General features: G+C 45.7%; 1 protein-coding gene across 1 annotated transcript in view; it reads right to left on the minus strand.

The window, feature by feature from the left end:
• CACNA1B (calcium voltage-gated channel subunit alpha1 B) overlaps positions 1-10,776 on the minus strand; it is a gene marked incomplete at its 5' end in the record, with an annotated part of 132,988 nt that extends 122,212 nt beyond the window's left edge. The window contains 3 exon segments of the mRNA XM_081339488.1: positions 3,381-3,520; positions 4,483-4,587; positions 10,486-10,776. Coding sequence (XP_081195614.1) covers positions 3,381-3,520; positions 4,483-4,587; positions 10,486-10,776 — 536 coding nt within the window.
• Positions 10,777-11,135: the final 359 nt, after the last annotated feature.

The raw sequence follows: 11,135 nt of genomic DNA on the forward strand, positions 1-11,135 counted from the left end.
TATGTATATGCCTGCTTATTAGGGCTTTCACACACACACCCAAGCGGCATTATTACAAAGTCAGCTTAATTGCCCCCAACAATCTGGGTCCTCATTTTACCTACCTCGGAAGGATGGAAGGCTGAGTCAACCTTGAGCCTGGTGGGACTCGAACCTGCACTAATTGCAGGCAGCTGGTCTTACTTAAGGAGGCATTAGCCCACTGCTCCACCAAGGCTCTTGACAGGCAAGCTCTTCCCCGTGGAGGCTCATTGTCAGGAAATGTCACAGCAGCCACCAAAAAAAAAAAAAAAAAGATAAAGAGGGACACGGTTTTTCTCCCACTGGTTCCTTAGCAGGAACCTCGTATACAAGACAATTTCAGTGCAGCCCAGCTAGAGGCAACAGGAGAAGCAAGAGCTCTGACATTCACTGACTTGAACTTCAAAGGAATCCTCGCATCGTGAATGCAGAGACGGGATTGCTTATGCTAGCAGCCTAATCAAGCTCGGCGCAGTTTCTGCCTTTGATACCAAACGCTTTTTCAGATGGCCGGGGGGGGGGGGGAGAAACAACCTTCAAATGGCTCACGTCACACCGTTCTGTGATGCACACCCCCATCCTGGGACTGCGATCCTGCAAACGGGGCAAACGTTGGCCTGGCATTTATGGAAGAAAACAGGAAGAATGTCCCAAAGGTGCTTTCCCCCCCCCCCCAGAGGTAAATGGACTTCCTCGTTGTTGTTTTTTCTTTATTTATTTATTTTATTTTATTTTAATTCCATTTATATCCCGCCCTTCTCCGAAGACTCAGGGTGGCTTACAAGCTTAGCAGTAGCTAAGAGGTTTCACTTCTCATCCCAGAAGCTTCTTCAGGTTCTGAGTGGATGGTGGGGGAACGGAAGGATTTGTACTCCTTTGCAGACCGCTGGCCGTTTGCCTTCCTTTTTAGTGAGTCGTTGGGGTCCCCTGAAGGTTTAGCGGTGACACATTAGGGCACAGAAAAGCCTCCACGTGGCCGCAACAATTCCCTAAAAAAGTGAAAATGGCCAGCTGTCTGCAAGGAGGAATTAGGATTTCGTTGCTAATGTGATTGGACTAGTAACGAGGAAAGCCACAGTTAGCAACGATGAAAAGTATTAAGCCTCTTGCTTTTTTGTCAAAAGATGCACATAAATAAATTCCTCCTGTGGGCCTCTACTAAAGAATAGCTCGCCACCTACCCTTTTTATAATTCTTATATTTTTTTTAAAAAAAAAAGATAATCTGATTTCACCATGAGCCGTCTGCTGCTCAAATACATCTGAGATGGAGGTTCAATCAATCAGTCATTTAACTGGGCTTAAACAAATTCATGGAGAATGGGAAAGAAAGTCAACCATTCATGAACACGGTGCAGATTGCTCCCCGGGATCTGAGAAAAATAATTCATTTCTCCATTTCCTGGGAATCGGAACAGGAACGGGTTATTGATTCTGTTTTTCTGCATGAAGAATTCCCAAGCAGAATCAGCGGAGAATATTTGTAGCTCAGAGTTGAGATGACAGGTCCTTGATGCTCTCTGAGCTTGGTTGTTCCCTTGCAGATGTTTCATGACCCAACTAGGTAACTTCAACAGTGCTGGAAAGGAGTGGGGTCTGTGGAGAGGGAAAGGAGGAGGAGGAGGAGGAGGAGGAGGAGGAGGAGGAGGAGGAGGAGGAGGAGGAGGAGGAGGAGGAGGAGGAGGAGGAGGACTGTGGGGTCCTTGGTGTTCTCTGAGCTTGGTGGTTTTCTTGCAGACATTTCATTACCCAACTAGGTAACTTCATCAGTGCTAAAAAGGAATGGGGTCTGTGGAGAGGGAGAGAAGGAGGAGGAGGAACAGAACAACATCCTGGCCTTTGTTTCCAGTTCACCTCTCAAAATGGGTGGGCCTAGATAAAGAAGTTGGCACAGCCTGGAGATAAAGTTGGACTGAAGCTGAAGCTTGTATTGACAAACACTTCTGTGTTTCATCCAAGAAAATGGCATGGTTGAGTTCACCTAGTAACTGGGTGTCATCCTTAACGCAAAGAGCATTTTCACCTTTATGCTTACGTCAAAGAGTACAACTGGTGGCAGTTTTTAGAGGCTTGGGGGAGGGAGGGAGGGAGGGAGGGAAGGAAGGAGGGAGAGACATGTAAGCAACTTTCAGGCCTTAAATTGCCTGCCTTTGTTTGCAAATCAAGCTGAGTAATCAACTAAAGCTTGCTACCATATTCGAGGGAAAATGAAACAGCAGACTTTGCAATGCTCTAGATATCAGGGTAAACACCCAGACCGTCTGATTTTTAATTATGCCAGGGCAATAAATCATTTGTAGACGGAAAGCAGTCAATGAAAGTGTGGGTCAGCAATGTTTCGGAGACCTCGGCCCGGGTTAAGTCAGGATTTATTCCAACGTTCCTTTAACCCAAATGGATCACAACACAGCCCGCAGAACAACAACTGAAGCTTAATTAAAATTAATCATAGAACAACAAACAAACAACAACAACAAAAACAATAGCCATTTCTTCATCTCAACAAAGCCGTTAAGAGGGACATGGAAAAGAGAACGGTAGTATTGCAAAGCACGACAAGTTAAGTGGTAATATTGCAAAGCACGACAGGTTAACAGGCTCCTAACACGTGCACAGGCCCTGTTCTATTAACAAAGAAAGAGTCAGCAAGATCAAAGAGTCTTCTCTGCTAACAAACTTACTGATAAACTGATGCTAATATGTCAACACGCATCTTTTTAAGGTTGGGTAGCTTAACCTCTTTTTTCCCACCGTGCAATAAACCTGGGTCAGCAAGACCCTGTGAGAATGCTTCCAACCTTAATATTTTCCAAAACCAACCCTCACCCACACCCCCATTTTCTCATCGTCCTTTCAGCCTCCAGACCCTCTGCTCATTTGGACATTAAATCATGGCCAACGCCAAGTCAACTTTGGCCACGGAAAAATAAAAGAGCTCACACTCTTAAGGACATCTGGGGGATTTCCCCCCCACACACACACACACACTCCTTGTTACGACTTCCTCCTTATAAAACCGTCAGGTTGTGTTCAAGAGACGGGGCGATGTGTTAAATAAATAAATAAATAAATAAATAAATAACCAGAATTGCATCTTTTCTATTTAAGCAAAGCTTCAGCGGCACCCCGGAAGTGCGCTCCATCGAGGGATACCAAAGAGCTTCAGCCTTTCTCGGTGACAACCGTGCTTTTTTTTCAAAGTGAAGCTTTCTAAACAGAGCTTGTAACTTCACTTTATAACCCACGTCCTCTTTCATGCACATCAATCCCAGAGCAAGAGAACGCTCACCAAATGTCATTAAGGGGTAAGAGAGAAGTGAAAGAGAGGGCGTGGGGGGGGGGGAGGGAGAAGTGACTTACCCTGTAAGCACAACCACAAAATCCATGACATTCCAGCCGTTGCGGAGATAAGATCCTTTGTGAAAAACAAAACCAAGAGCGATAATCTTTATGCCCGCTTCGAAGCAAAATATTCCAATGAAATATGGTTCGGTGTCATCCTGAAGAAGGAGAAACAGAAGGACACCACTGTTACCAATCTATGGATTGGCAAAACAGAATGAAAGGGAAGGGAAGCGAAGGGAATAGAATTAGAATCATAGAATAGAATAGAATGGAATAGACTAGACTAGACTAGACTAGACTAGACTAGACTAGACTAGAATAGACTAGACTAGACTAGACTAGACTAGAATAGAATAGAATAGAATAGAATAGAATAGAATAGAATAGAATAGAATAGAATAGAATAGAATAGAAAATAAAGTAGAGTAGAGTAGAGTAGAGTAGAGTAGAGTAGAATACAATAGAAAATAGAGTAGAGTAGAGTATAGAATAAAATAGAAAATAGAGTAGAATAGAGTAGAGTAGAATAGAATAGAATAGAAAATAGAGTAGAGTAGAGTAGAGTAGAGTAGAGTAGAGTAGAGTAGAGTAGAGTAGAGTAGAGTAGAGTAGAATAGAATAGAATAGAATAGAATAGAATAGAATAGAATAGAATAGAATAGAATAGAATAGAAATTAGAGTAGAGTAGAGTAGAATAGAATAGAATAGAAAATAGAGTAGAGTAGAGTAGAGTAGAATAGAATAGAAAATAGAGTAGAGTAGAGTAGAGTAGAGTAGAGTAGAGTAGAGTAGAATAGAATAGAATAGAATAGAATAGAATAGAATAGAATAGAATAGAATAGAATAGAATAGAATAGAATAGAATAGAATAGAATAGAATAGAATAGAATAGAATAGAATAGAGAGTAGAGTGGAGTGGAGTGGTGTGGAATGGAATGGAATGGAATGGAATGGAATGGACTAAAAACAAATTCTATAATTTTGAGGTGCCCTGGAAAAAGGCAGAAGGAAGGAAGGAAGGAAGGAAGGAAGGAAGGAAGGAAGGAAGGAAGGAAGGAAGGAAGGAAGGAAGGAAGGAATATATTTCTCTCTCCCACTAAAATATTTGATACTCACCAGCCTCTCTGACATAGGTGTCTTATCTCCATCAGGAAGATGCTGCTCCAAAGCCAGAACAATGCAATTAGCTATAATGGTAGCCAGGATCATATATTCAAAGGGAGTGAAGGCAATGGTTAAGGAAAAATCCCATAAAGACAAGGTTCATCAAGGCACCATCAGCAATTGCCTTAACCGACCCAACTTTTCCAATCCTGAATCTCGATCAATGATCCCAATTTCCCCAATCCATTCTCACCTTTAAGCCCCAGTACATATAAAAAGGGTTACTGTTAGCGTTTTAGGCAATTGCTTCAAGGAAAACCTCATTCTTCTCTAATCAAACAGGAGGTTTTCTCTGCTTTGGAGAAGAGCGAAGAAAAAAGGCAGAAGAGAATGGAAAGGTATTCTGCTTTTGATTGTTCAGGATCTCTTGGTTGAGTAAGCCTTCAAAAGCAGTCATCAAACGTTCCTCCTGCAGCTATCATATTATTAAATCAAGATGGTTTGTTGTTGTTTTTCTACTTAACGTGAGCTGCTCTCTTCTCTCCAATTTGCCTCCATCTGTAAAACTCTGAAACCTCTTATTTGGCACCGGGTATGTTTTTAAGGACCCCTTTTTTTGCAAGCTGATAATTGCTTGGTAATAGGAGCAATGGAAGCAAAAGCTTCAGAGTTTGCAAGCTGTAGAGCGGTGTCAAACCACCCGACATTCTTTTATGAAAGTTAGATAGGAGCTGAACTCAAGAACAAGTGAACAAAGCTCATTTTAAATCTTGATTTAACATCTTCCCCCTCGCTTTTGGAAATAAGCCAGAAGTGGCTGGATTCATCCAACACAGACAAGTGTGATTACAATGACAACATCATGACTTACAGACTACAATCACCAAATCCTTTTCTCACATGCTTTGTTTGTTCTGTGGACTCTGAGAGGAAATTACCAGGGATTCGGGGTCCCATTCTAAACTAGCTACAGAGGGATAGAATCGAGATCACGTGAAGTATTAATACCACATTACAACGCCTTGGGAAGGCCACACTTGGAATCCTGCATCCAGTTTTGGTCACCACGATGTAAAAAAAAGATGTTGAGACTCTAGAAAGAGTACAGAGAAGAGCAACAAAGATGATCAGGGGACTGGAGGCTAAAACATACAAGGAACGGTTGCTGGAATTGGGGATGTCTAGTTTAATGAAGAGAAGGACGAGGGATGACATGGTAGCAGTCTTCCAATATCTCAGAGGTTGCCCCAAAGAAGAGGGAGTCAAGCTATTCTCTAAAGTGCCTGAAGGCAGGACAAGAAGCAACGGATGGAAACTAGTCAAGGAGAGAAGCAACCTGGAACTAAGGAGGAATTTTCTGACAGTGGGAACAATTAATCATCTATCTATCTATCTATCTATCTATCTATCTATCTATCTATCTATCTATCTATCTACCATCCATATGTCCACCACCCTGTAACCATCCATCCATCCATTCCTGTCCGTCTGTCTGTCTGTCTGTCTGTCTGTCTGTCTGTCTGTCTCTCTCTCTCTCTCTCTCTCTGTCTATCTATCTACCATCCATATGTCCACCACCCTGTAACCATCCATCCATCCATCCATTCCTGTCCGTCTGTCTGTCTGTCTGTCTGTCTGTCTCTATCTATCTATCATCTATCTATCTATCTATCTATCTATCTATCTATCTATCTATCTATCTATCTATCTATCTATCTATCTACCATCCATATGTCCACCACCCTGTAACCATCCATCCATCCATTCCTGTCCGTCCGTCCGTCCGTCTCTATCTATCTATCTATCTATCTATCTATCTATCTATCTATCTATCTATCTATCTATCTATCTATCTATCTATCTATCCTGTCTGTCTCTCTGTCTGTCTGTCTGTCTCTCTCTAGCTAGCTAGCTAGCTACCATCCATATGTCCACCACCCTGTAACCATCCATCCATCCATTCCTGTCCGTCCCCCCCCCCTCTCTCTCTCTCTCTCTCTCTCTCTCTTAGCCATTGTGAATTCTAGCTGGCTTAGATGTGCTTTCTCAGCGTACATATATCCCCGGCGTTTCAGCTGGCTAAGAAAAGGACGCTGCAACCTGCACCCGCGCTGGGTTGTTAAGAGGAGAGCCCCGTTGCTCGTTGGGTGAAAAAAAAAATTACTAGCTCTGTGATTTCAGATCAAAGGGAAAACAACAGGCTGCTCCTGGGGAATTGCTTCGTGCAACACGTGCAGATCAAGCGAGAAGACGCTCCTTAGCAACCTAGCCCCAACCTCAAGTTGAAAGTTCCTCTCCTTGACTTGAAAGAAGGCCCCCCCCCAAAAAAAATGCTCTCTGAAACTGGCTAGCTAAGAGAAACGGACAGGCGAGGACCAGCTCAGCTGCTTCCCCTGCTTCCAAATGCAGAAAGGCAGGAAAAGAAGCAAGCGGGGCGGGGGTGGGGTGGGGGGGTTTCTCTTTGCACCCAGTGAAAGAGCGTCTGGATTTAAGATGGGTGTCAGAGGAGGGATGAACCTCTATGAAAGGCTTAAGGGCGACGTGAGATAAGCTTGCGTTTTATCTAGTCAAGGAGGCAGCCAAGGATTAAGCACGATGGCTCTGCCTTTAGTTGCAAAAATAAAATAAAACAAAATAAAATAAAACAAAATAAAATCCCTGCGGAGTGGTCTGCAGTTTCCCTGGCTGCCTATCCTTAGTTTAGATTTAAGGGTCTTGGAAGGGAGCTTCCTCAGATGAGGAAACATAGGCCGATAAGAAGATACGGGGTCTCCTGCCTGAGCAGGGGGTTGGGCTAGAAGACCTCCAAGGTCCCCTCCAACTCCTAGGCTCTTGTTTTTAACAAGAACAGCTGATCAAAATGCCTGCCAGAGAAATCGGACAGCAATTCTCAAGCATGAGTATGAGTATGAGGTCTTTTTTTTTTTAAAGGAAGGCTACTTCTGAGATATTTTGCATTATTCTGCTTTGAGTCATATGGACTGCCAAGCCTGTGGATAACAATCCTCACAGGGTCAAAAATATCAGCCAGTCTCTGAATTAGCTAGAAATGGGATATAATAATAATAATAATAATAATAATAATAATAATAATAATAATAATAATAATAATAATAATAATAATAATAATGGTAGAATAGACGAGAAAGAACTGGTGAAGATAACAAAATACAAAGACTGTGGCAAAGGCAAGCAAGGGTGGCACCAATAGTCATAGGCGCCTTGGGTGCCATCCCAAAACAACTGGAGCACCACTTGGACACCATCATCGGCATTGACAAATTCGCCATCAGTCAATTGCCAAAGGCGGCCTTACTAGGAACTGCTTCCATCCTGCGACAAAATCTTTTAATACCATCAAACATCCACATCTGCCTATCCCAGGTCCTCGGTAAGGACTCGATAGGTAGACCAAAATGCCAAATCCAGCCTGAACATCTGGCTGACTGTGCGATTAATAACAACAACAACAACAGCAGCAAAGTTGGAAGGGACCTTGGTGGTCTTCTAGTCCAACCCCCTGCTCAGGCAGGAAGCCCTATACCATTTCAGACAAATAGGCTGTCCAGTCTCTTCTTTAAAACTTCCAGTGTTGGAGCATTCACCGCTTCTGGAGGCAGGTTGTTAATAATAATAATAATAATAATAATAATAATAATAATAATAATAATAATAATAATAATAATAATAATAATAATAATAATAATAATAATAATAATAATAATAATAATAATAATAATGTTGGAAGGCACCTTGGAGGTCATCTAGTCCAACCCCCTGCTCAGGCAGGAAGCCCTATACCATTTCAGACCAATGGCTGTCCAGTCTCTTCTTGAAAACTTCCAGTGTTGGAGCTTTGACAGCTTCCGGAGGAAGGTGGTTCCACTGGTTAATTGTTCTGACTGTCAGGAAATTTCCCCTTAGTTCTAGGTTGCTTCTCTCTTTGATTAGTTTCCATCCCCACGTATCCAATTTCAAACGGGCATATGATTTTATTGTTAGATGTGGCCAATTTAAATAGATCGTCTTTTTTCCTCTATTTCTTCCTCTCTTTTTTTTTCCTTTCACAAAGTCTGGATTGACACATCAGGCCCAACTGTGATCTTTTCTAACCGCTGATCAAGTCACAATGGACAGAAAGTGCCCATCCTACCAAGACACAAACCGCAGCACACCAACCATTATCCACGGCCTCCCGTACAAAGCGGCTTGTTTCAGCCCAGGTTCCTTGGGCTGAGGCAACTCGGGGGTCATGTTCCCACACTGCATTAAGCCACAAATTCAGGCTTCAGAAGTGACACATTGCAACAATTAGCCGCGGCAGATCCAAATTGTGTTATGGTTCATCACGGGCAAATGCTAAGATGGCAGCGTATTGATTTTTGCATTTTGCATCAGTGGCAAAACAGTGGTGGGGAATGTGGGAAGACCCCCCCCCCTTCCCTCTCTTTCTACACAAACAGAAAAGGTCGGAGTGACACCAAAGGAGGAAGAAATAAAAACAGCTTCCTTCACTCCAAGGGAGAGAGGAGAGGGGGGCAACTATTTTCCAAAGCACCAGAAGGGCAAGAAGAAAAAAAGCAATGGATGAAAACTAACCGAGGAGAAAAGCAACCTAGATCGAAAGCGAAATTTCCTGACAGTTAGAACAATCCATTAATGGAAAGGCTTGCCTCCAGAAGTTGTGGATGCTCCATCACTGGAGGTCTTTAAGAAGTGATTAGACAACCATTTGTTTGAAATGTTGCACTGTTTCCTGCTTGAGCAGAGGGTTGGATTAGAAGACCTCCAGGGTGCCCTTCCAACTCGGTTATTCCGCTCTGTCCTGAACATCAGACAGTGGTCTGGATTATCTTGACCTAAGATGCTAGAAAAAGCTAAGGACCAAACTTAGTGTTGGTGAGAATCCAATAAAACTCAGAAGAGGCCTCAGAAAACTCGGGGTGGGGGGGGGTTGCGGGGTGGGAAGGAAAAAAGACAAATTCAGAAGCGTACAACTAAACCAGAACTGGCCTAGCCTGGGGTAAAACAACAACAACAACAGATTAACAAAAATTCAGCATGTGGGAATGGAGGAAGGGTAAGCCCTAATCCTAACCTTTTAAATATCGGTGTTTTGAGTTTACAGGAGCAGCCATATACACACACAGCCACACGGAACAGACGCCTCTAGGAGAACAATTCCCACAACCACAGTGGTCAATGGGGACGGAGACCCACTCCCCTCACTGTCCTATGCAGGAAGTCACCCACCCACCCCCTTTAAAAAAAACAACCCTCCTTTTCTTGCAAACCCAAAGCAGAAAAAAGCTATCCAAAGAGGAAAGAAGCAAAGTGGGTTTTTTTACTGTAGTCTAGAGGAACTTCAAAGCAGCTCAGGCACTGGAGAAGAGACCACCACCCACCCCCCTTTTCACAGAGGCCTCTGGAAATCTTTACTGCTCCCCAAAAGGGATGCTTTGGGGGGAAACCCCCCCCCCGCTTCTCTCTCTCTCTCTCAGCTGTCCTACAACTGCTTGCTAGGAAGAGCAGGGTCCCCACGGGCCAGGCCAAGCGGGCCCGACACGCCCATCCCCAAGGCTGGAGCTCTCCTGCCCGGTCCCAGGACAGCATCCTCCTGGAACTAGCCCCCCCACACACACACACTTTTCCACATCCACACCTGTCCCATCGGGGACAGAGAAGGATGCCTGGGATGAAAAACGGTGGGGGGGAGGGAAGGGAGAAGGCAGGAGAACCCCAAGCCCTCCCACCCCACCCCACCCCGCCGCCACACACACACTTTTCCACATCCACACCTGTCCCATCGGCTTACTGCTAAGCTTGGAAGCCGCCCTGAGTCTTCGGAGAAGGGCGGGATATAAATGGAATTAAAATAAAAAAAAAATAAATAAATGCCTGGGATGAAAAGCGGTGTAGGGCGGGGGGGGGGGGAGGAGGGAAGGAAGGGAGAAGGCAGGAGAACCCCAAGCCCTCCCGCCCCTCCCGCCCCACCCCACCCCTCCCGCCAGGATATGGCCACTCCGTGATGCGCTTGGCGTATTTGCGGATCACGTTGTCCTCGTTAAAGATGTAGAGCGAGCGGTTGACGGTGAAACAGTCCTGCTTGACCGGGATGGGGTTGTAAAGAGCCATGGTCCGAGCGCGCTGGGCCTTGGTCTGCTTGTAGATGGGGGGCCGCGGGCCCGGCTGGCCGGGGGTCCCCCCCTGGCGGCTGCCCCCGCGGCCCCCGCCGGGCCCAGGGCCGACCCCCCCGCCGCCGCCCCCTCCATAGCGGCTGGGCAGGTCCTCTCCGAAGCGGGCCATCCTGGCGCCCCTGCTCCAAGCGCACGCTGCTGCTGCTGCTGGCCCTCGGAGCTGCCGAGGGGAAGACGCATCCCAGCGCCAGGAGGGAGGGAGGAAGCCGGGGCTTCTGGCGGGGCTGGAGGCGGCGGCGGCGACGGCGAGGCTCTGCTGCTGTTGCTGCTGCTGCTGCTGCTGGCGGCGAAGGCGGGCGGGCGGGCTGCGGCTCGGCTCGGCAAGCCAGGAGGATGCAAGGCGCCGCCGCCGCCGCCGTTGCTCAGGGGCGAGGCTGGGCGAGGCGGCCGAGCGCCCAAGGCGGAGGCTCGGCCGGGCTCTCCCAGCTCCGGCTGGACGCCGAGGCGATCCGCATCAGCTTGGCCCCC

The sequence above is a fragment of the Vipera berus genome (assembly GCF_964194415.1).
Source record: "Vipera berus genome assembly, chromosome: 15".
NCBI lineage: Eukaryota > Metazoa > Chordata > Lepidosauria > Squamata > Viperidae > Vipera > Vipera berus.